This window comes from Lithobates pipiens, unplaced genomic scaffold (genome assembly GCF_037356315.1).
Source record: "Lithobates pipiens isolate NorthernLeopardFrog02 unplaced genomic scaffold, aLitPip1_a1.2 Scaffold_13, whole genome shotgun sequence".
NCBI classification, from domain to species: domain Eukaryota; kingdom Metazoa; phylum Chordata; class Amphibia; order Anura; family Ranidae; genus Lithobates; species Lithobates pipiens.
Genome location: NW_027507718.1, coordinates 386,735,425 through 386,761,597, shown reverse-complemented (window position 1 = coordinate 386,761,597; position 26,173 = coordinate 386,735,425). Strand labels below are relative to the sequence as shown.

General features: G+C 43.8%; 1 protein-coding gene across 1 annotated transcript in view; it reads left to right on the top strand.

Moving 5' to 3' along the window:
• The window catches only part of LOC143975194 (caspase-3-like), a 97,893-nt gene that overhangs the window by 40,784 nt on the left and 30,936 nt on the right, over window positions 1-26,173 (top strand). Inside the window, exons 4-5 of the mRNA XM_077477301.1 lie at window positions 1,006-1,158; window positions 15,417-15,592. Coding sequence (XP_077333427.1) covers window positions 1,006-1,158; window positions 15,417-15,592 — 329 coding nt within the window. The remainder of the gene's footprint in view (window positions 1-1,005; window positions 1,159-15,416; window positions 15,593-26,173) is intronic.

The following is a 26,173-nucleotide window of genomic DNA, read 5'->3' as shown; positions in this document are numbered from 1 at the left end:
TCGGATGAGCACGGACCGTCTGTCCGTGTTCATCCGATCCGCTCTGCAGACGGATAGAAAAATAGGATTTTCCTCCGTCTGCAGAATCGGACAGTAGCGGACGATATCGGGTGTCTGCGGATGCTCATCCGCAGACACCCGCTATCCCATAGGGATGAATGTATGTCTGTATTTCATTCGCAAACGGATGGATGAAATACGGACATACCATCCGCATGTGTGAAAGGGGCCTAACAAAAACTAGATTAGATTAGACCTGGCTCAACCTCTCAGCGAGCCCCTGAGAGCCTGAGCTGGCTGCTCCTGCCCCTGTACAGCCCAGCGCTCCAGTGAATGCGGGGTGGCCGAGCAGACAGCAGTAACTCTCAGTCTTATAGCCGGTGGGGGACAGATGCAGCATTAGACCATTGCTACATCCAGTATGATTCCTCAACATCTCTTTTTAATGTAATCCGTGACCCTTTGGTGACCTAAAACCACACTGAGGCCCCTTACATATGTCTAGAAAGTTGTCACTACTGATCAATATGGTATTTATATCAATTTAACCAGTTTTTTATGTTTTTAAAATAACCAATGTAGCTCGTTTTAAACACTATAGACCAGTGGTGGTCAACTTTTTGATATGAGGGGTCTCAAATGCACCTCCCAACTTCACCAAAGGGGTCCACATGCAGTCTGTGACCATTCATTAGCATAGGCAGCAAACACACAACAGGATATAGTCAAAGACTGTGGGCATGATACAAGAGATTGTCAGAGACCATGGTTATAATACAGGAGATGGTCAGATATTGCAGACATGATATAAGAGATGGTCAGAGATTGCAGACATGCTACAGGAGCCTGTCAGAGGCTCAAGACATACTACAAGAGGCTGTTAAAAATCACTTCTATATAATATATACTATATATTATAATATATAATGATTTACAATATTTCTTCTATTTAGCTGAAATTTTCTTTTATGTTCTTTTTTTTATATATATTAATGTTTTTCTAAGAACTAATTTCCAAAGAAAAGCTACCAACAGGAGATCGACCAGGTACTAATAAAGATGTGGAAGCACTCAGCGAGGTCTTTAAAAGTTTTGGATTTCAAGTAAGAATTGAGAACAATGCAACAGCTGAAAAAATAATTGAAGTAATGGAAAAAGGTCAGTATTACTGCTTAGCAGTGTTATTTTATGATGTCAAATTTCAATTTAGTTTGTCACCGTCTCTTGACTGAAAGGGCATTTTAATTTTAGTCATATTTTGGTAATCTGAATTATTGTAGTTTCGTTTAGTTTAGTCGACTAAAATCGAATGGGTTTAATTAAATTTTAATGCATTATTTAAGCATTTCTCTAGAATTTCCAAACTCTGGAGGAAAAATCTATGTTATTAGTTATGATATTAAGGTTTGAACATGCACTATAGACACAGATTTAGCCATTGTGATATATAACCGCTTTATAAATCAAAAAAAACTAAAATAAAAAAGTTTAATAAACAAACAAAAATATTGTTTGACTAACAGAAGTGCAGCTTTAACCACTTAAAGTGGTTGTAAACCCTTTACAACTACTTTTACTACAGGTAAGCCTCTAATAAGGCTTGCATGTAGCTACCCGGGATATCTCCTAAACCTGCACGGTTTAGGAGATATCCCTTGTATCTGCATGTGCCGACGTCATTGGCACATGCATACTAAACCAATGGCACGTGCTTGGGTGAGTGTGCCGTTAGTGGCAGCTCCTGCGCGCATGCGTGTGAGTGACATCATTGCTACTCCAGCCAATCACAGTGCCAGAGCCCGTGATACCCGGAAGTAACTCCGGGAGCAATGTCGCTGGCTGTAGCGGGGTATGAGGACCGCTGCGGGGGCTTCGAGCTAAGTTAAGTAATTCATAATGAGCTAGTATTCTATGCATACTAGCTCATTACGCCTTTGTCTCGCAGGCTTTTTTTAATTTTGTTTCTTGGTTTACAACCACTTTAAGCCCCGGAAGGGTTTGCCCTCTTAACCACTTCAGCCCGGAAGATTTGGCTACGCTAAAACATTTTCCCCACAAATAGAGCTTTCTTTTGGTGGTATTTGATCGCCTCTGCGGTTTTTATTTTTTGCGCTATAAACAAAAGAAGAGCGACAATTTTGAAAAAAAAGCACTATCTTTTAACTTTTGCTATAATAAATATCCCAAATTTTTTATCAAAAATTTTTTTTTTTCCTCAGTGTAGGCTGATATGTACTCTTCTACATATTTTTGGTAAAAAAAAAATCACAATAAGCGTAAATTAATTGGTTTACGCAAAAGTTATAGCGTCCCACAAAATAGGGGATAGATTTAAGGCATTTTTATTATTATTATAATATTGTTTTTTACTAGTAATGGCGGTGATCTGGAATTTTTATTGGGACTGCGATATTGTGGAGTACAAATTGGACACTTTTGACACATTTTTGGGACCATTGACAATTATACAGCAATCGGTGCTATAAAAATGCACTGATTACTATGTAAATGTCACTGGCAGGGAAGAGGTTAACACTAGGGGGCGATCAAGGGGTTAACTGTGTTCCCTAAGTTTGTTCTAACTGTAGGGGGCATGGAACTGTCTAGGAGGAGAGAGAGATCAGTGTTCATATTCAGGGCCGTCTTTAATATTGATTGGGCCCTGGGCAAAGATTTTCTTGGGGCCCCCCCCCCCAACCGCTCTTAGCCCTTGTACACACAGTCGGACATTCCGACCACATTTTTCGACGTATTTTGTCCGAAACTGGTGTTGCATAAAGTCCGATGGAGCCCACACACGATCAGATTATCTGACAACACGGACATTTTCCATCGGAATGTCGACCGTGTGTACCATGGCTAAGACATATAACAAATAGCAGTAAGACTCAAAATCAGTTTACTGCAGCAGATCAGGCAGCAATTGCAATTGGTTGCCAGAGGATACAGCATATTATTACTGATCACTGATTGTTGGAGGTTACAACACATCATTTCTGCTTTCTCATTCATTGCTAGAGGTTACTGCAAATCATTACTGCTCACTGAGAGACATACTACAGGAGATGACCAGAGACTGCAAATCTAATACAGGAGATAACCAGAGACTACAAATCTAATACAGGAGATGACCAGGGACTGCAAATCTAATACAGGACATGACCATAGACTGCGGATCTAATACAGGAGATGACTAGAGACTGCAAATATAATACAGGAGATAACCAGAGACTACAAAATCTAATACAGGAGATAACCAGAGACTGCAAATCGAATACAGGAGATGACCAGAGACTGCAAATCTAGTAAAGGAGATAACCAGAGACTGCAAATCTAGCACCAGAGATAACTAGCAACTAAATATCTAGCACAGGAGATGACCAGAGACTGCAAATCTAGTACAGGAGATAACCAGAGACTGCAAACCTAATATAGGAGATGACCAGAGACTGCAAATCTAATATAGGAGATGAACAGAGACTGCAAATCTAATACAGGAGATGACCAGAGACTACAAATCTAGTACAGGAGATAACCATAGACTGCAAATCTAATAGAGGAGATGACCAGAGACTGCAAATCTAGTACAGGAGTTAACCAGAGACCAGAGTACAGGAGGCAATCAACTAAGTAACCATTCTAAAATTTTACCTATCAGCAGTTTACAGCTATACTATTCATAAACAGGTCAGGGCTAGGATAACAGGCAACAAGCAGTCTATGGGGAGAAGGACCTACCTAGCTAGCCAGGCTCACCACCCACTCTCATTGATTCAGGGATGATGCTCTCAGAGCGGCACGGTGGTGTAGTGGTTAGCACTCTCACCTAGCAGTAAGAAGCGTCGCTGGTTCAAATCCCAACCACGACACTACCTGCTGGAGTTTGCATGTTCTCCCTGTGCCTGCGTGGGTTTCCTCCAGGTACTCCGGTTTCCTCCCACAATCCAAAGACATGCAGGTAGGTTAATTAGCTTCTGTCCAAAATTGGCCCTAGTATATGAATGGGGACCTTGGATTGTGGGGACTGACATGAGTGTGCAAGGGATAGGGACAATTGTAGAAACTCACTCAGGTTCAACTGGATGGACTGGTGTCTTTATTCAACCTTACTAACTATGAAACTATAAGCCTAGGTCCAGGTGCAGGGCCCTCAGAGGTCTGGGGGCAGGACTCGCAAAGGTCTGGGGGCAGGACTCGTAAAGGTCTGGGGGCGGGTTTCAAAGAGTCCAGAGGCTCAGGCTGAGATAGGGTGGGGTCAGAGTTGCAGTGGAGTTCCCGGCACCACCCCCGTCCTTCTGGCCGGGCAATACAGTGATGTTTTTCTGTGCTTGGTGGGGTTATCAGGGGACCCCAATTTGCGGGCAGCGCAGGCCACTTGGTGGGCCCCCCAACCATGACAGGGCCCAGGGCAGCTGCCCCTTTTGCCCTGCATTAAAGGCGGCCCTGTTCATACTTAGTGTGAACACACAATCTGTCTCTACTCCCCTTACCTGTTTACACATACAGATCCCAGTTCTCGCACTGTCACGAGTGATCGCAGGTGCCTGGCGGTCATCGCATTTGCTCGGGGCACACGCTGCAGACGCGCGCCTCTGGTTGCCAAAAGCAACGTAAGATAATGTTGTTTAGCCCAGCCGTGCCATTCTGCCGCAGTAAAACTGCGGTGGCTGGTCGGCAAGCGGTTAATGACCAGGCCATTTTTTGCGATACAGCACTGTGACGCTTTAATTGAGAATTGCGTGGTCATGCGATTCTGTACCTAAACAAAATTGATATCCTTTTTTACCCACAAATAGAACTTTCTTTTGGTGGTATTTTATCACCTCTGCGGTTTTTATTTTTTGCGCTATAACCAAAAAAAGAGTGACAAATTTGAAAAAAAAGGAATATTTTTTACTTTTTGCTGTAATAAATATTCCCCCAAAAAATATATATAAAAAAATTCTTCCTCCATTTAGACCAATGTGTATTCTTCTAAATATTTTTGGTAAAAAAAAAAAATCGCAATAAGCGTATATTGATTGGTTTGCGCAAAAGTTGTCTACAAAATGGGGGATAGATTTATCATATTTTCATTATTTTTAGCATTTTTACTAGTAATGGCAGTGATCTGCAATTTTTAGCAGGACTGCAACATTGCGGCAGACAGATCAGACACTTTTTTGGAACCATTGACATTTATACAGCGATCAGAGCTAAAAATAGCCACTGATAACTGTATAAATGTCATTGGCAGGGAATGGGTTAACACTAGGGGGCGATCAAGGGGTTAAATGTGTGTCATAGGGAGTGATTCTAACTGGGGGGGATGGGACTGCCTGGATGAGGAGACCAATCACTGTTCATACTTACAGTAGTATGAACAACAGATTTGTCTCCTCTCTCCTGACAGAACATAGATCTTTGTTCTGTCTTTCTCAAGAGCGATCGCGAGTGCCCGGCGGACATCGGCTCCATCGTCACGCTGCGGGCATTCCCCCTAGTGGTCTTTAAACGGCCGACGTACAATTACAGTGATTTGCCCAGGGGAGCCAACCTGCGGCAGTATAACTGTGGCGGCTGGTCCTTTAGTGGTTAAAGAGAAAAAACAGCCAGATCAAAAGTAAAAACAGCACGCATTGTTAGGCACATAGTTACCCATTGATTGCCCCTAGATGTTACCAGCCAGTACCATTAGTACAGTGTCGGTGTGCAGTATTATAACTGATCACTGTATTAGTGTCACTAGTGACGTCAGTGTCAGCTAGTGACCCTCCCATATAGTGTCTGTTAGCGCCAGATTGCTCTTCACCCTATCACAGTCCCACTATAAACTGCTGTCCAATTCCATTATAGTATAGCATCTATAGCTGCATAAATTCCAATATACATACATATATATATATATATATATATATATATATATATATATATATATATTGAAGTAAACTGATCAATTCACTCTATTCTTATTATTATCAGTTATGTATTCCTTTGTCTAGTCCCTATAGTTTAGCTAATCTATCGATCTATTACGCCAAGCACATGTTATTGTTAATACCACAATGCTACCACCCTTGGCTATGAAATCAATACACGGTCTAAGGTCAATTAAATCTCATTTATTTCCCAAGGAAATAAGAAAACGTGCATCAAGTATCAGTAGAAGTTACAATAATACATAGCATACAATCACAGTGCAATATAAGCTTTATACTTATCGATCCTCATGACTGGGTCTCCTGATGGAATAAAGAGGGACAGAGAGAGACCTCATGGTTGCAAACCTTTTTGTTAAACATACCTCAGCCATACCACACCCCATAGCCCATCCTACTCTTTCCCGTAGACCAATCAGCGTCTCTGGGGCGTCTCCTCCCCCAGGCTAACAGTCCTGCCATACTTGGCCTCTGGGGGGCAGTGTTTGCCCATGAATTGCAACTGCTCCGACTGGATTGCAATCTTGTGGCTTGATCTCGGACGCCCCACCAGCTGTCCTTTGTTCTTGCAGACAAGCCGGCGCCATACTATCTTTGAAGTCAGTACATTCCAGGTGGGCTGAATAGAACTCATTCTGCTATTCAAATTGTGTCACATTCCTTGCTTTTAAACATGTGAAACTGCCTGGAGTTCGGCTGTACAAACAGCTGTGTAGATGTATAATAATAATTCCTGTCTGATTCCAACATATACATATATATATATATATATATATATATATATATATATATATATATATATATATATATATATACCCTGTTTTCCTGAAAATAAGACCTAGCGTGATTGTCAGTGATGGCTGCAATATAAGCCCTATCCCCCAAATAAGCCCTACCCTGTTTCCCCAAAAAATAAGCCATACCCTGAAAATAAGACCTACAAGGACATTAACTAGAGCTTATTTGGGGGGGGTAGGGCTTATACTGTATTGCAGCCATCACCGACAATCACGCTAGGTCTTATTTGCGGGGAAATATACATATAATATATACTATAATTTGTACACAACTATAACATTCGCACAAACCAATTACCGCATACCATTGGAAGGCGCATACCACCCTTCTTCAGACACGGCTCCTTTTGAACAGTCCATAACTGTCTTAACGTGTGTGGTTCCCCAACATGTGCTTCCGAACCAGTACCTGGGGCACAATCCTTAGCTTGTGTAACACGTGGTTGTTTCCAACGAGCGCTTCAGAGACATCTCTTATGGAACAGTACACAAGTGTCTTACCACGCTATGTTTTCAACGTGTGCAGAAACAGGTCCTATGGAGCAGTCCATAATTGTTTTACCATGTGATGTTTCCCAACACGTGCCGCTTTGCCACTGAGTGACACATCTCCACCATTCTTCAGCGACAGCTTCCATGTCACCATTCTGCATCTTGGGTATCTTCAGGACGGCAGTACAGGCAAGGGGTGCCCATTCATTCACCATTCACCAGTACCCATTAAGAGCAACATATCACCCAGCTTTCAGACCCAGAGTCTTGAGGAGGGCCTTTCTTGCCCATATTACTAGCCCACAATACCCATAGGTCACACTCTACCACAAACATAAATCAACTTATTACCATAATATATACATATATATGTATTACGCACCCCGCTCCCAACCTCCTATAACCTTTTACTGTAACTACGGGTTGGGATTAGGCAGGCTTGCTCGCAGCGGCGTTGCAGGGCTCTGACTTGGCAGCAACGTCTCCAATTTGTACACAGAGAGCTCACCGTCAAATCGTCCCTCAACTTGCATAGACAAATGGGAGACCCTTCTAGATAAATATCGCTTAACTACACATATAAGTTTACAACAATTACCAAACCCACACAATTCCACCCCTGTGCCTGGATTTCAGAGATCATGCCCATTGTATACCATGTACCTCTACCTACGGTTAGGTTCAAGGAACCCTCTAGTTCCATGACTAACACTACACCGGTATTCTTTAGGACAAAGAAACAAAAACTCGCCTATGTCCTAAATAATACCTGGGTGCCTTCTTCCCAGCAATGACCTCTCCATCCAGAATACAGAGAGAAATAACTTCCCAACATTATTCATTCATCCCCATGTATTGACCTGGCCTACAAAGGACATCATGGACATGCTTCCGACAAAGGGAAATATCAACCTGCCTCCAGCGTTCATCTTCTCTGATCACATGTGTGATATAGCCTCAAATGCAACAAGATAGAGTCCCCAGTCAGTAAGCCCATTGATGCCACCAAATATACAGACCAAGTCTGCACTTCTGTATATGGGAACATACAGCATAACACCTTTCACAATCCAACTTAGTACCACCCATACAGGCATTCGACCACTACTTTGGATTAGTGCAAGCAACGTGTTTTGGCAAAATCTTACTGAGCGGTGATGCTAACTCATCAGGCCACTGCCCCTCATACAGAGACAGTACAGTACAATCAGCTTGATGTTGGCTGATATTTCCACATGCCACAGAGTGCGCGCCAGAGCCAATGACAGGTTTCTGTCCTCTCTACCAACCTCTCAACATGGTTGACAAAATCCGAAGCCATTCTAACCTGAGTGTTTCTGTGACTTCATTGAATGTTATCAAGGATGCCACCAATCTCCCGTGGTAACAAAGTCACGCTCCTTCTCTGAAGCTATGGCTGTGAGTTTGTTCCTCAGGAGGCTGATGTCCACCCCATTAACACCACCCATCCCAGCTATGGTTCCCCCCCCCAATATAGTGCTGAATACATCCCTCCTCTTTCGGGTTACTCCTCAGCAATAAGCATCCTGCATGGACCTCATTCTCATCTCTGGGAGTAAGTCACTGGTACAATAACCGCACCCGATTCAGTGTATACTCAGCACATATAGGGTGATAGGTTTTGTCAACCACCATGAGCTGTTGCAGCACCATGTGGTGAAGTCCTACGGTACCCTGGTAGCCAGCGTTTGTTCCCTTTATTTTAACAGAGCATGCTCTTGTGTGTATTCACTGGCATTATCTTTGCAGGGTTTCAACCTCTCAGGTGAGACACCAACCGGGCGTATCTTCCTCGTGTCTAGTTCTGGTGTCCCGCATGTCCTGTAACCGAAAGCTTCTCTCTAGGACCGCTAGGATTGAGACACCACCCCTACGAGGAAGTTTTCACCCCACTGATGTATCACCTGGCACCCTTTAGTCTGACCAACAGCCACCTTATTATGCATAAGCGCCAGTATGCCTCCTGGGTACCTGCACCATATTAACTCCGTTACATCAATGCATGTCATACATTAAAACCTTTCTTCTTTCAATAAAAAAAACACATATTTTACATTTTCATGTTTTGACGGATATGACGGTGTCATAATTCTTCCCCAACCTCCAACCCATTGCACATGTATAAATAGCATGTTTGCATTCATCAGGAGAGACTTCAGCAAAAATATTTCACAAGTTCTCTTGCTAGGCACAGTCTTTCAGATTCAGCATTAGCACCAAATTGTCCATACCAAAAAAAAACAAGTATAATCTGAATCTTTCAAGTTTTTCCTTTTTTCCTCTCCTGATGTTTATCAGAACAAATTTGTGGTATGGTGTGGCACAGACAAACTGCCAACCAGATGATCATCTGTCATCCATCTTCCAGAAGCCTCTCCAATTCTCGCTCCACTTGGATTCTGGAAGTGAAAAACCAGAGCAGTATCAACTTCTTATCCACAATATCTGCTCGCTTACCATGTTTACTTATAGTTCCCTCCTTGGAGCCCAGGACCTCAGTATTCCTGGCTTCTGCAACTCTGACCAAACTATCCAAACAACCATGACCTCTTTAGGCTGAACCCACTGTAAAATGGATCCCCATGGTATGATCAAAAAATGTTTAAACCGAACGTCAGTGTTGCTTCTCAAAAACTTCAAATTTTACAAACTAAAAAAACAATGCATCTATCTGTATCTTTACGATGTATGCACTACCCCTTTTCAGGTGACTGGTTCTAACTGAGGGCATTGTCAATTCCCCCCCTTTCAGGTGGATTAGACCTACTACTTTTCCACCTGAATACAAATATAACTAACATAGAGGACTGAACCAATATCAAAAAAAAAAATTTTTTAGAAGAAAAAATAAAAAATAAAAAAAAATAAAAAAAATAAACATAAAAAAAAAAAATGTAAAAAAATTAAAAATCTGGCCATGATCACACAAACAACATAACAAGACAACCATCATAAAACAATGACAAACACTCAACTTTTTGTTAACAACATCCATGGACTTTCCTCCTGCAAAGAGTGCTTATTCCAATCTGAAATACAACTAGTTAATGGGGAAAACGAAAACCAAAACAAAGCATATGTATCATCACAACATTTTAGCTTCATTTGTAACTCTTTTTAGTACTATTATTTTTCATTGTTTGCAAACAATTACTAACTAATGAGCTCATGGTACCATGTGATAATTGATTATGCATTTACAATAACCTAACCCCTGTTCTGTTATATTTTTCCCACTGTTCTCACTTTGAGAGACCTGCAAACAAATGTAAATGTCCGTATACGAACCAGTTTAACTTCTTCCTGGTCTCTGGAAAAAGGAACACACAAGTGATTACACACAATTCTTATGTTAATCAGCAGTATTGGATATTACTGAGGAAAAGTTTCCAAAGACTGACAATAAGAGAAGAGTAAAGAAACACAAGATTAAAAAAAAAACTCATAACAGAAACATCTTTTAACCACACAAAAGAAAAACCACAATACCAATTCAGGGGTTTATCCCTAAAAGTACAAAACAAAAAAAATGTATATCTATATCCAGGTCCTCTATCATATTCTGAACTTGAAACTTACATCAAACCTTTTTCATAGCCGGGAAACATTGACCAGAATATTCTTACCATGCTTGCAGCTCACTAAGTTCTGCTAACATTGTTTCCCCCAGTGCTATATTTGAGTAACCATGCGTCTATCTCCATTTTGACTCTAAGCAACTGTCCTACATATTGCTTTTTAGTTTCTAGACCCCGCATTTGCGTTTTACACTGGAAATGGGTTTGATTACTATGGGTTCCATGCTTTGGATGGCTACCCCACCTTGCTGAATAACACACCTGAAGCCTTGGGGTCGTTTTCGGGTATAATTTCCTTTCGATATCATTATTCGCCGCCCGACAATATTTTGAAGTGTGACCCCCCCTTTTACACAAAAAACATTTTAGTTCTGGTTTCCCTGCATAGGCCATTTTTTTAGCATATGGCGCTGGAAACCCACATTGCTGGATAATATTACTGCGACTGGAATGAACGGACTTTACACTTTCGTTGTCTGAGGAGTCATCCGAAGTGTCAACTCCTGAGTCAATTTCAAGTGCAGTTATCCCACCTTTATTTGCTTCTTCCACATCGATTCCCATCACAGTACTATCATTTGCAGTAATAATAGCATACGGGCTTTCTTCATGTTTCACTTCTAGCTTTTCTGTACACTGAGCATGTGTGGAGGGTACCTTCACTATTGCACACTTGGAGGATAACTCCATTATGTCTGCTTGTGCCTTAAGCCTTGTGATAACCTGCAAATTCTCAGCCTCCCTTTGATTCAAAGAGGCAATGCAACTTTCTCTTAATTTACACGTTTGTTCTAATTCATCTAATCTCTGTTGCAATACACATTTCTCAGCCACTAATTGTTTAATCCGACTACAAGCATCCGCATCAGCCTTTTCAATCCTCATTGATATATCACTTACCTGTTCCATCACTTTTTCTCTATCAGCAAACCATTCTAATTCTTTTTGTTCCGCAATTTCTTTCATTCTCATTAACATGCATAAGGCATTGGCCATTCTCTGTTTCCTGCCTTTTTTTGATTTATTAAATATGCGACTGTTATGTGTATTACATTGTTTTAAAAGTTCATTAAACTGATATGTTAATTTACCTTTGTGAGTAAGTTGAAATCTAATCCCACCATGCTTGCTAATGAAACCTTCAATGGCTTCCATTGATATGCTAATTAGCCTATCCACACCAGGTTGCTCCACCAGTTGCTTATACAATAGACAAACAATTATATAACCCCCACAAAGACAGATTCCTACCAACAAACGAACAAAAAAAAAAAATAGATACGAACCGTTTAAATTTCCAGTGACTTGTGGTTCTACAGCATACAAGACACAAGGCACACTCTTAATCAATGCCTTGGTCTTCTATTGGACCAGAGCTATTTCACTCTCACGTGTGTAGAAATAAAAACCTATATTTCCCCCACTTTTTCCTCAAAGATGTATGGTAATTCCTGCCACTCTCTAACCAACACTGTGCATTAGCAATACACTAAACAATCAGATACCAAAGACACAGATGAAGCTGTTTAGAAGCTAGCTTTGACCTGCAGTCCCACTCCAAATACAAAAAACAAAAAAAAACAAAAAAACAAATACAAATCCGTTTACTCACGAATTTCTTTAGGAGAACACACTCTTATTCAATGCCCTCCTATACGATAGCAGGTCATAGGGAATTTCTATTGGGACAGAAAGTTTTTTTCACAATCACGTGGATATTTCCACTTTTCCCTCAAAATTGTACGATTTATCCTGTCAATCTGCGGTTATATCACATAACCAGGGATGATCAGTCCCTTATCTCGCCAGTGCGCCAATTTGCCCTCTGGTTACAAGTTTGCAAACACAACAATACGTACATATATATATATATCAGTCACAGTTCTCACCAGGTTTTACGCGTGCGTTTATACCAGTGAAATATCTCACAGAGATATTCCTACTCATCCAAGTGTGGTTTCAGAATTCGCGAGCCAGCGCCAATATTGTCCACACTAGAGATGACTTTCAGTTCTGGGTGTCTGAGCATCTGTGCTTACAGGGACTCAAACAAAAATACTTTAGATTTTTGTGGATTCTGTGTAAAAATACGTTTTACACGCCTTCTGAGGTGCCAAATGAAGTAAACTGATCAATTCACTCTATTCTTATTATTATCAGTTATGTATTCCTTTGTCTAGTCCCTATAGTTTAGCTAATCTATCGATCTATTACGCCAAGCACATGTTATTGTTAATACCACAATGCTACCACCCTTGGCTATGAAATCAATACACGGTCTAAGGCCAATTAAATCTCATTTATTTCCCAAGGAAATAAGAAAACGTGCATCAAGTATCAGTAGAAGTTACAATAATACATAGCATACAATCACAGTGCAATATAAGCTTTATACTTATCGATCCTCATGACTGGGTCTCCTGATGGAATAAAGAGGGACAGAGAGAGACCTCATGGTTGCAAACCTTTTTGTTAAACATACCTCAGCCATACCACACCCCATAGCCCATCCTACTTTCCCGTAGACCAATCAGCGTCTCTGGGGCGTCTCCTCCCCCAGGCTAACAGTCCTGCCATACTTGGCCTCTGGGGGGCAGTGTTTGCCCATGAATTGCAACTGCTCCGACTGGATTGCAATCTTGTGGCTTGATCTCGGACGCCCCACCAGCTGTCCTTTGTTCTTGCAGACAAGCCGTCGCCATACTATCTTTGAAGTCAGTACATTCCAGGTGGGCTGAATAGAACTCATTCTGCTATTCAAATTGTGTCACATTCCTTGCTTTTAAACATGTGAAACTGCCTGGAGTTCGGCTGTACAAACAGCTGTGTAGATGTATAATAATAATTCCTGTCTGATTCCAACATATATATATATATATATATATATATATATATATATACCCTGTTTTCCCGAAAATAAGACCTAGCGTGATTGTCAGTGATGGCTGCAATATAAGCCCTATCCCCCAAATAAGCCCTACCCTGTTTCCCCAAAAAATAAGCCATACCCTGAAAATAAGACCTACAAGGACATTAACTAGAGCTTATTTGGGGGGGGGGGTAGGGCTTATACTGTATTGCAGCCATCACCGACAATCACGCTAGGTCTTATTTGCGGGGAAATATACATATAATATATACTATAATTTGTACACACTATAACATTCGCACAAACCAATTACCGTATTTATCGGCGTATAACACGTTCCGGCGTTTAACATGCACCCCAAGTTTAGGAGGGAATTTTAAGGAAAAAAACTTTTAGGAGGGAAGTTTAAGGAAAAAACTTACATTTAAATGTCCATCAATGCAGCCTTATCAGTGTCCATCTGCAGCCTTGTCCATCATTGCAGCCTTGCCCAGTGTCCATCTGCAGCCTTGCCCAGTGCCTTTGCAGCCTTGCCCAGTGCTTTTGCAGCCTTGCCAGTCTCTTTTCAGCCTTGCCAGTCTCTTTTCAGCCTTGCCAGTCTCTTTGCAGAATTGCCCAGCTGCTGATTATTTAAAATTGGCGCCGATCTCTGCTGACTGTGAACGGAGATAAGCCAGTGCTGCCAACATACAGAAAGCCAAGTTTACTCGGATAGACTCGGCTCCTCTGGCAGTCCTGCCCATCTCTGCTGACTGTGAGTGGAGATGAGCGAGCGCCGGCGACATACAGAAAGTCGAGTGTACTCGGCTAGACTCTGCTCTGCTCACAGTCAGGGGCAGGACTTCGAGAGGAGCGGAATCTAGCCTAATACTCTCGGCTTTCTGTACAGTCAGCAGAGATGGGCGGGACTGCGAGAGGAGCCGCATAAACTGGGCTTTCTGCATGTCGGCGGCGCTCGCTCATCTGTGCTCACAGTCAGCGGAGATCAGCGGGGATCGGCGTATAACACGCACCCACGATTTTCCCGTGATTTTAAGGGGAAAAATGTGTGTGTTATACGCCGATAAATACAGTAATATATAATTAATATGCACTTATTGAAAAAAAAAAAGTTCTACCAAAGTCATGGAACAGAATACATTTTGTCCTAAATTTATGAAGAAATTCAATTTTTTTTATTGGATATGTTTTATAACAGAAGGTAGAATTTATAAATTTTTGGTCTTTTCTTATTTAGATCACAAAAGATAAAAACCTACTGGTGAGCAAATACCACCAAAAGAAAGCACTGTTTGTGTAAAAATTATATAAATTTAATTTGCATAGTGTTGCATGACCTCGCAATTGCCAGTTAAAGTAGCTGAATAACAAACAATGCCCTGGCCATTAAGGGTGTAAATCCTTTCAGAGGTCAAATGGTTAAGGTTAGACTCAGGAAGGTGGTCCGTCATGCAGGCAAAATTCAACTGTCTTCTGACACCTTTGTCACCTTCTATTGCTTTAGACATTGATAGTTGTGTTCTTGCAGGTCAATGCACCACTATATTTAGGGGGAAAAACAAAAAAGTCAGCCAGTGAGTGCATCTTTGCTGAAGCTGAAATCTATCATTGCATGTTTTAAACCATCATTACAGATGCTTTCATGCATGAGGCTGATTATAACACTATTTCGGTTTGTTATGAAATTGTTCATTGACTTTTTACTCTTCTTATTAGTTAATTCGTTTTTCCTGTATTTAAGTTGCCAAGGAAGATCACAGTCAAAGAGGTTGCTTTGTTTGTGTTGTATTAAGCCATGGAAAAGAAGGAGGATTTTACTGTACTGATGATTTCATGGAAGAAGAGTACCTGTTTAACCTATTCAAAGGAGAAAGCTGCAAGCAACTAGTCGGGAAGCCAAAACTTTTCTTTATTCAGGTAATCTTTTTTTCCTGACAGACTCCATGGCAGCATACATGTGGGTTAACCCCACCTCCATCCCTCTCTCATAAATTTTTGCTCAAAGCCAGTGTCCGTGTTCCTTTCTTTGTCTTTCTCCCAAGGACAGGTTTGGTTATTCATCTACCTGAAAGCCTGGCCATTGGCAGGCAAGCAGAGCAATGGCCAGATAGCCCAGCTGTTAGCTGGTGGCCCTATCTGCCCCTAGCCCAGTGTGATCAACCTACTTGGCCAGGTCTGATCGTGGAAGCAGGATTGAAGTTGCCGTGTAAGGTGATGTATACTTTTATATTACATATTCCATGGCAGCAGTTTGTGTGTTTCTGTTTATCTGTTTCTTCTCTGGCTCTAATGTCTTCCAGTCTATGGCAGCTGGAGAGCATTTGCGTTCCAAGCTGCTGCTTTCTCTTCCTGCCAGGCATCCCTGGGTTGCTCCTGCCCAGGGGCCCAGCGCATGTGCGCTGGGGGTGGCGTCATTTCAGTGGAGAAATTCAATAAGTGGTCAGTACTATTTATATTGGGATTTCTCTGTGGGCAGGTTTCCCTAAATGCTGTGTGCATTCATCACAGGTATATGCTCTGCACCAACACCTTGGTATGCTTCCTCTGTGTGTTTCTACTATGATTTGATCACCTGTGCAGGTTGTCTGTCTGTCTGTGCAGTTCACACTGTGGATGTATCACTGCCCCCTTGTATGGCCAGCCCTTGTGTAGCACGTATGAGAGGGTGGGTTTAACTCTGTCCTTGCTGACCTGGGTAATCTTTTTGGGTTCTTTAACCATTTCCTTTCTATCCTATTTTGCTTTTGTGAGCCCTTCTAGGTCAGATTCACAATACATGGCACAAGATGATAAACACCTCATTAAGTCACAACATTCCTTTTCCAAATGCATTTGCATAGGTCACCGTCAAGGTCCAGCCTTCATAACATGAATCCTCCTGTATGCATCCACCGTTATGTCAGTCGCTCCAAGGAAGGAGCCTGCTGGGGATGCGGGACTCCGGTCCCAGAGGAAAAGTCTCTGTGTGAGCCATGCTAAGCCCAGGTGGGGGTGTTTTCCAGCAAATGCAATCCCTATTGAGGTATGTGGTGCAAGAATCCCTTACAGAGTGGGATACAAGCCATACACAAAGTCCAACAGCCATTGTGGCGTTTTCTACTAGGATGACCAGGAAGAACTGGAACTGTCACAACCAAGGTAGAGTCTTCTGCAAAAGAACATACAGAAAAAAAAAACAAAGGATAGTGGCGCTGTTGCACAGTTTGAAATGATTACAAAAATTGTCCATTCAAAAACAAACCTTGTCATTTGATTCTCAGATCAAGGAAAGGGAGGGATAAACTATAGAAAGCAAGTGGGAAAGACACCTGTATATTTTCAGCAACAAGTCCGTGCTCCAGGGCTAGCTTTCATGGAGAAGTTGAAAGCAGACTCCAAATAACATGCAAAAGAAACAGAAAAGGCGCCCACAGATTAGAGCCAGTTGCATTTAATAAATGTACAAGTGCGTACATCCACTCACATGTAATGAAGATTTCCAGCACAAAGTCCTCTATGTGTGCTGTCAGACCAGCGTTTTCTTAGCCTGTAGATGTGTCCTCCATGGAAGTAAGTAGTCCTGTCCAGCAGGATTTCCTTATCTGACTATGGGGGCTGAAACTGAGGCTTGGCTCTGGTCAGCAGTAAAACACAGGCATCGAGCGCGGTGACGTCACTAGCAGTAGCAGCGGCGACATTTTGGAGATTGCGCTCTGTGTGGATGAAAAACAGGCACGCTCCTTCTTCAAGCTTCTTGAGGAAGGAGCATTCAATGCCTGTGTTTTACTGCTGACCAGAGCCAAGCCTCGGTTTCAGCCCCCATAGTCAGATAAGGAATTCCTGCTGGATAGGCAGGGCCGCTGATAGGCCAGTACGACTGGCCCTGTTGTACCGGGCTCAGCCAGCAGGGGGGCCCGGGCAAGCTGAGCAGATAAATAATATTAAAAAAAAAAAAAAATCCTCCAGCCATGGCCGATCCGGCTCAACTACCAACTAAATAGCCCCCACCACCCCCCGGTTATTTTTACGTTTTTTTTTTTGTGCAGATAGCTATCTGCAGACTAGGTGGCGGCAGGGGAGGGACTATTTCCTCTATTTCGGGTGCGGAAGAATACCTCTTCTGCACCCGCTCTTCATGCTGGCTGTGGCTCAAGTCCCAGCCAGTGCGTCCTCTATCGTGCCGTCCCCCTTGGCGCCGTGGAGTGATTCCTCCCCCTCCTCTTGCGAGAAGTGCCAGTGAGACGAGCGGCGGTGGCAGAACACAAAAAATAAGTAGCTGGCACCATTGACATGATCGCATCTGAATGGAATCATTTGTGGACAGTTGGACACTCCAGTCCAGGCAGCAGCGCAGCAGAATCAGGGAAGAAGTGCCTCATGGAGCCCAGCTAAAAATGACACAGGTGTGTGCTTGCTTGGGGGGGAATTCAAGATCTACTACTGATGCAGCAGCGTATATACATTATGGTATTGGCAGCATGGGTGGCACTGTCTGCAGCAGAATATGGCATTGGTGGCATGGGTGGCACTGTCTTCAGGTAGCACATGCGTTATGGCCCATAAGACACGTGCTGCCTGCAGACAGTGCCACCCATGCTGCCAATGCCATATTGTGCTGCAGACAGTGCCACCCATGACGCTAATGTCATAACGCATGTGATGCCTGCAGAGACAGTGCCATCCATGCTGCCAATGGCATTATGCCATTGGCGGCATGGGTGGCACTGTCTGCAGCACAATATGTCATTGGTGGCATGGGTGCACTGTCAGCAAGTAGCACATGCGTTATGCCATTAGTGTCACGGCTGGCACTGTTTTCAGCACGTTACAGCATTGGCGGCACTGTCTGCTGGTAGCACATGCTTTATGGCCCATAACGCCTGTGCTGCCTGCAGAGACAGTGCCACCTGTGCCGCCAATGCTGTAATGTGCTACAGACAGTGTCACCCATGCCGCCAATGCCGTAATGTGCTACAGACAGTGCCGCCAATGCCGTAATGTGCTGCAGACAGTGCCACCCATGCCACCAATGCCATAATGTGCTGCAGACAGTGCCAGCCATGCCTATCACTTGTAGACAAACCTGCACTTTGTTTCAAGGCAGGGGCTGGGGAGGGGCTGGGACAGGGTGGGGCTGAAGGAGGGACCATGGGAGGGGCCAGGGGTGGAGCTGAAGGGGGCCCCGTCAGGTAGGCTGTACGGGGCCCCATGATTTCTATCAGCGGCCCTGTAGACAGGACTACTTACTCTCATGGAGGACACATCTACAGTCTAAGAAAACACTGGTCTGACACACATAGAGGACTTTGTGCTGGAAATCTTCTGCATTACATGTTAGTGGATGTATGCACTTGTACATTTATTAAAAGCAATGGGCTCTAATCTGGTGGTGCCTTTTCTGTTTCTCCTGCAAAGCCAGAGGAAGTTCTGAAAGCACCTTTGGGCTCCGTTTCCACTGCTGCCACTTGTAATGCGACTTTGGACACATGGGTTCGCATGGCAGGCAACAGCCCATTAAGTTCAATGGTGCCTGTTCCAATCTATGCAACTTAGAGTTGCAGTGATTTATGAAGGGTTCCTGCGCTACTTTGATGTGACTTTTGATGCAACTTTGATTCAGAGACTGTAAAGTTGGATTTGGGGCTGCACTCTGAATCACACGACATAGCCGTGGAGAGTGTTCTAAATTCTCATTCTTAACAGAATTAGAGGACATCATTTAAGATATGTGGAGCAAGGTTGTGAGAAATCCCTCCCTTCTGAGCAAGATGGCCAAGCTCTATCCATTCAGAGATAAGGACATGAAGCATCTAAAGGCACCCCTCTAAATGGCTGAGGCCTTGATGAGGCAAGCAAGCATGTCACTCTTCCTTGGAAGATGCAGTGAATAGCCCAAAAGTCGGCCTGGGTTCTTGTGGCCATATTGAAAAGGATGGAAATGTGGATGGAGAATGAGGAAGCAGATTTCAGGCCTTTCACTGTATAACAAAGGGAGCGTCAATTCTCTTAGGTTAGTCAACACTACGGCAGTCTCCTACAAAAGACAGCCTGGAGATTTACAGCCTGTTCTCTATTACAGCAGAGCCAATTATGTCTTGGGCTCAGAAGAATCGAGCCTACAGCTAAGCAGCATGTGTTCCCAGAGTCCAAAATGTTCTAATGGATTTTCTTTCCAGAGTCCACAACGAATGGTCTCTACATGTGGAGGTTTTCAGGTGCAGATTCCCTGATGGTTCATTGGAAATGCAGTAGGACCTATGCATTTCTTCCAGTCCTGGTCAACCTCGGATTTTCTACGAAGACTCCGAACAGGGGTTGTGGTGTTAGTGGCAGTGATGCCTTAGCGGCCAATTAGGTCATGGTTCCCCTTGCTAGCACAGTTCAGCTTCTGGAACCCAGTTCACCTTCTCCTCAGGCCAGGCCTTCTGACAAGGAGTACAATTCTACATCCATGTCTGGCACGGTTGCATCTGACGGTCTGGTTCTCGAGATTGGAGGTCCTCGGCTGCTCTTCCAGAGTCATCTCCGCACTCTTGAATACTAGAAGAATGAACGCAGACAAAATTGATGGGAGGATCTGGTCAAAGTTGTTCAATACATGTCACCTGCTGACAGATCATGTGGTGATCTAGACGTTTTAGATATTCTTGACTTTCTCCAGTTGGATTTAGTTCTGACTCTATTGGTCAGCTCCCTCGGAGTTCAGGTGTCAGCTTTATCAGCTTTCACAGGTGTTTTCTGGTATAGGCATCTTTCCTGTCTAACAATTCTTCAAGGAAGCAGCTAGGCTCAGATCTCGATGTAAGCAGAGGTTTTCCAATGGAGTCTCCCACTTGTTCTCAACTCCCCCTTGGGAATTGGAGCGGAGTGTTCTAGGGCTGTCTTCGTTAGAGTCCTCTCTGTCAAGTTCACCTTTTCCCGGTTATCACGTTGGCATAAAAAGCCTCAGAGATAGGTTCACTTGTCATGGAGAACTTTCTTACATTCTTTACAGTCGAGCGATGCTATTACCTATGCTTGACTCAATTCTCAAGGGTGCATCAGTCTTCGTTGCAGCCAAGAAATTGTTCTGTCAATCTTAGAGTTCTAACTTGAGTGGGAGAAAATGTGCTGTGGCTTAGTTGGTTAAAGCACATGTCTAGTAAACAGGGAATCCTGATCTGACTTCCAGCAGCGCCTTCCTTAAATTTTAGGAATCCCCTAGATACTGTAAAGTCATATCTACAAGCTACAGCTTTCTTCAGGCTTCAGAATGCCTGTTCATTCTTTTGCCAGAAAGGACAGAGAAATGTGCCTCATTTAGGGTGATTGTGGCACGGATTGTCATGGATGTTGTGTTTCTTTGAATGCAACTCTATGGTGCATCTCTGTTGTATTCACTTCCTGTGTGGTGTTTCCTATTCCTGCTGGTTATTTTTCAATGAACATGGCCTCTGTACAGTCATGGCTTGTGCTGTCTTTACTTACATCACATCAAACCTGGATTGTCTAGTTCATCTAACAGGCTCACAGATTCAAGGGCTTGGCTCGCTTGGAGGTAGTGTACTCTCACCCTACCAGGAGTGGGTGTACATCTTGGGCAGCTTTGCATCATGTAGCTCCCAAAGTAACTTGCAGGGTGGCTTCCTGGTCATCTACGAACATGTTTATGTCCCAATACTGTGTTGAACTAGCTTCCCTATCTTCAGTTAATTTTGGCTTACAAGTACTGTCGGTTGACGGTGTTAAACTTCCTTTGCTCAACATTTTGCCCTTCCCAGTGTGTACGACGAGTTATTTCCCACACGTATGCTGCCACGGAGTCTGTCAGGAAAACTGAAAATATTCAGCTTTTTGCTCCACATAGCCTGCTAAATTTTATTGACATGATATATAATATATTTAAGATAAGCAACCTGAGCATTAGAGTGATTTATTACGATAAGACACTCTTATTTACAGACTGGAAATAGAAAGTAGGTTAAATCAAATTGTACCACTTGACTAAAGTGGTAATATATGGCGGTGCTGCCTGTCAAACTTAAAAATTGAGGTCAGTAGGACTGCATCGTAATAGCGAACGAGCCGATTGGTTCACTCTTGTGGCATGGTATTTCAGTACAATGTATTGGAATAAAACTCCCACCCCCCCCAAAAAAAAACTGCCAATCAGATGAAGCTTTATTTTCATTCATAGAATACAAAGCCTCCTGTGAATGTCTAAACAGTGCTCACGCCAACTTGATTTTGTTCTGGGAGCGGGATGGAAAGTACTGATGCTACAAACGGTTCATACAGTGCTAACAGCCACTACATGTGTTAGTGAAGTAAAAAGTTTGTTTGGACCAGCTTGGTCTAAACAAACTATTAAAACTTAACTAAAACATGGAGGTCAGCTTTAAAACTGAGAACATGGTTGAAGTTATATTTGTCAATTTAGCAATAGGGATGAGCCAAACACCCCCCGGTTCGGTTCACACCAGAACCTGCGAATGGACCGAAAGTTCACATGAACTTTAGAACCCTGTTAAAGTCTATGAGACTCGAAAAAAATTTGCTAATTTTAAAGGCTAATATGCACGTTATTGTCCCAAAAAGGGTTTGGGGACCCAGGTCCTGCCCCTGAAGTTTTTTCGGGAGCAGTGATTTTAATGATGCTTAAAGTGAAAAAAAAGTGAAATATTCCTTTAAATATCGTACGGGGGGGGGGGGGGGGGGGTGTCTATAGTATGACCATAAAGTGGGGCGTGTTTCCTCCTTTTGCTTAGAACAGTCCCTTCATAAAATTAAATTTTTAAAGAAATAAAAGTCATTTAAAACTGCTTGCAGCTTTAATGTAATGTATGGTCCCAGCAATATGGATCCCCCCAGTCCATTACCAGGCCCTTTGGGTCTTGTATGGATATTAAGGGGAACCCCCCACCCAAATTAAAAAAAGGAAAGGCGTGGGGCACCCAGGCCCTATATACTCTGAACAGGCAGTATACAGGCGGTGCAAACAAGACAGGGACTGTAGGTTTGTTGTTAAAGCGGTTCTGCACTGACTTTTTTTTTGCGGAATATAAAAAAAAGATGTGTTTAAAATAAAAACCTTACTTGTCCTGACTTTGCCCGCTATCCATGTCCATTTTTCCGTTCAATCGTTCTTTTTATAAATTATTTTTGGCCGATGTCATTTTTCTTGTGGCCATTTGAAGCCCACAAGCAATCACTTCCTCCTTCCCTCACTTCGGAGGAACCAGCATTCATTGCTGGTTCCTGCGCACGCTCAGTGGCTACAGCTACGAGCGGTGTAATTAGAATTGTTGCCATGATGCTTTGGCTAGGAGCACTGACTCCTGGGATAAATTATACGAAATCCCAAGAGACAGTGCGGAGATTAGCAAAAATGATGCTGATCCACGCAGAAACCCTGCCCATAGCCGCAGGGAGAACAGCAGAGAACAGCAGAGAACGAAAGGTAGGAGGAAAAAAAATTTAAATAAAGGGGCATTGAGCACTAGTTAGAGCACCAAAAAACAAGGGGACAAAGAAAAAAAAATGTGTGCAGAACTGCTTTAAGTAGAATCTGTTTGTAATTTTGAACTGGTACATTTTTAAAGTGTAGCGCCAGCCAAAAATTCATTTTTTAAGCTTTTTGGAAAACATGGGGAAGGGTTATCACCCCTGTAACATTTGTTTAACAGGGGCTGAAAAATTGGGCCTTAGCAACTGGTGGCGTTGCCCAGAACCAAAAATGTTCTTACAAGCTATCAGCATGATCATTGAAGAGGAAGAGGATAGCACTCAGCATCAGCATAGGCAGTCTTGAAGGTATCTGACATTTTAAAAAAAAATTATTCGGTTACATCAGCATCAGGTGCTTGGTAGCTGGTGGTAATCCAAGACTGATTAATTTTTATGAAGGTCAGTCGATCAACCGAGTCGGTGGACAGGCGCACCCTGAGATTGGTTACAAAGCCTCCAGCAGCACTGAATGTGCGTTCTGAAAGAATGGGATGCAGGACAGGCCAGTAGCTCAATTGCATACTGTGCAAGCTCTGGCCAGTGATCCATCCTCAAGACCCAGTAACCCAGAGGATTTTCGGTGGGAAAGGTCTCCAAGTGTGATCTTGCACCTAGTTATTCCTGGCGATAGTTGCTGGAACCGATCATACCTTGAGGCTGCGGACTAAAAAATTGTCTGAACGCATCGGTGAGATGGCCACCTTCTCTACCGCTCCTTCTGTGACTGACCAAAGCCTCAGCAACATGTTGTCCAGGACCAGGAATTTGTAACCTCCCAGTCTCTGGGAATGCCTTGCACAGACCTTTTTGCAAGGCCTCCCGGAGATGTCTCATCCTCTGCTCCCTCTGTGACGGCAAGATAAGGTCTGCAACCTTACCCTTGTAATGTGGATCAAGGAGGGTTGCCAGCCAGTAATTATCCCTCTACTTGATCCGACGAATACAAGGATCCTTCCGCAGGATCAGGGAGGCCATGCAGCGTAGGTTAGCTGAGGCATTCGGTCTAGAGTCCTCTGGGTCACTAACAACATGATGCGCAGCCACCTCCTCCCAGCCACATACAAGTCCATGGGTTTCTTGGGACTGTAAATGATCCCTTAAAGACTGCTGCTGATGCTGAGTTCTAGGCTCCAGCTTCATGCTAACACAATCCTCCTCCTCTTCCTGTGTGATCGGTGGGCCAGCAGGAACACTGTCTAGATAAAGGGGGGCCTTGAGAGGTAAGGAAGTCCTTCTCTTCCTGCTTCTATTCTGCCTCAAGTGTCATGTCCATTATTCCATGCAGCGTGTGCTTCAACAGGTGGACAAGAGGGACTGTGTCACTGATGCATGCACTGTCATTGATCACCATCCTTGTGGCCTCCTCAAATGGTGACAGGACAGTGCATGCATTCCTGATCATGGCCCACTGGCATGGGGGAAAAAAACCAAGCTCTCCTAACCCTGTCCTGGTGCCATAGTCGCACAGGTGCTCATTGATGGCCCTCTGTGTGTGCAGCTGCTGCAGCATGGCCAACATTGCCTGGTGGGCATATCACAGATAAGGCAGTTCTTGGGCAGGTTAAATTCCTTTTGGTGGTCAGCCAGCCAAGCACTGGCATTATATGAATGGCAAAAATGCACACAGACTTTCCTGGCCTGCCTCAGGACATCCTGTAAGCCTGGGTACCTGCCCAAGAACCGCTGCACCACCAAGTTAAGGACGTGAGCCAAACAGGGCACATGGGTCAGTTGTCCCTGTTGGAGGGCAGAGAGGAAGTTGTTGCCATTGTCGCAAACCACCATTCCTGGCTTAAGCTGGCGTGGCGTCAACCACCTCTCAGCCTATCCCTGCAGAGCTGACAGAATCTGCCCCAGTGTGGCTCCTGTCCCCCAAGAACACCAGCGTAAGCACCACATGGCATCTTTTTTGCCTGCATACTTGCATAGCCCCTTGAATGCCTACGGAGCACCGCTGGTTCCGAGGACAAAGCACAGGAAGAGGCCATGGAGGAAGAAGTGGAGGGGTAGAGAAGAGAGGTGTGGCAGAATCACCACTAGTAGAATTTTGGAGGCTTGGTGGTGGAACAACCTCTAACACTACTGCATCTTGTCCTGCATCCTTCCCAGCTGCCAGCAGAGTCACCCAATGCGCCGTGAAAGATAGGTAGCGTCCCTGTCCATGTCTGCTGGACCATGAGTCAGCGGTAATATGCATTTTACCACTGACGGTCCTGTCCAGCGAGGCCAAGACATTGCCTTCCACATACTGGTAGAGAGCCAGAATCGCCTTCCGTGAGAAAAAGTGGCGTTTGGGAACCTGCCACTGAGGAACCGCGCATTCCACAAACTCATGGAAGGGTGCAGAGTCTACCAACTGAAAAGGCAGCAGTTGAAGTGCTAGCAATTTAGCCAAGCTAGCATTCAACTTCTGAGCATGTGGATGGCTGGAATTGAACTTCTTTCGGCGATGCAGCAGCTGGGGCAGGGAATTTGCCTGTTACAATCTTACATCGATGTACTGATAGCAGATTGCCCGCAAGTACTTGGCTGTGACACACCTAATTCTACAACCTTCATTCCTCTCAGTGCAGGTTTCAGAGAGGACTGAGGGTATTGTGGGGTTGGAGATCCCAGCTGATGAGGAGCAAGGAGAGGTTGCTTTGTTCTTTGGCGTCTGTCTTTTAGGTACGCTTGCCAACGAACTGCATGGCAGGTCAACATATGTCTGATCAAGCATGTGGTGCCTAAGCGGCTGATCTTTTGGCCACGCGAGATACGCTTGAGACATATGTTGCAAATAGCAGGGGTGCGATCTGATGCACTCGTCTCAAAAAAGGCCCACACCAAAGAATTTTGGAATGCGGAGCTCTGCGGTGTGATGCAGTCGGTGTGCTGCCCTTAAGCTGGCCCCTAGAGGGCATCTTGCCTCGTTGGAGATGTGCATCCTCCTCCTCCTCCCCTCTTCTATCGGGCACCCACGTGGAGTCAGTGACCTCATCATCCCCTCCCTCCTTATCACTGGAGCAAACCTGTCAGTATGCTGTAGCTGGG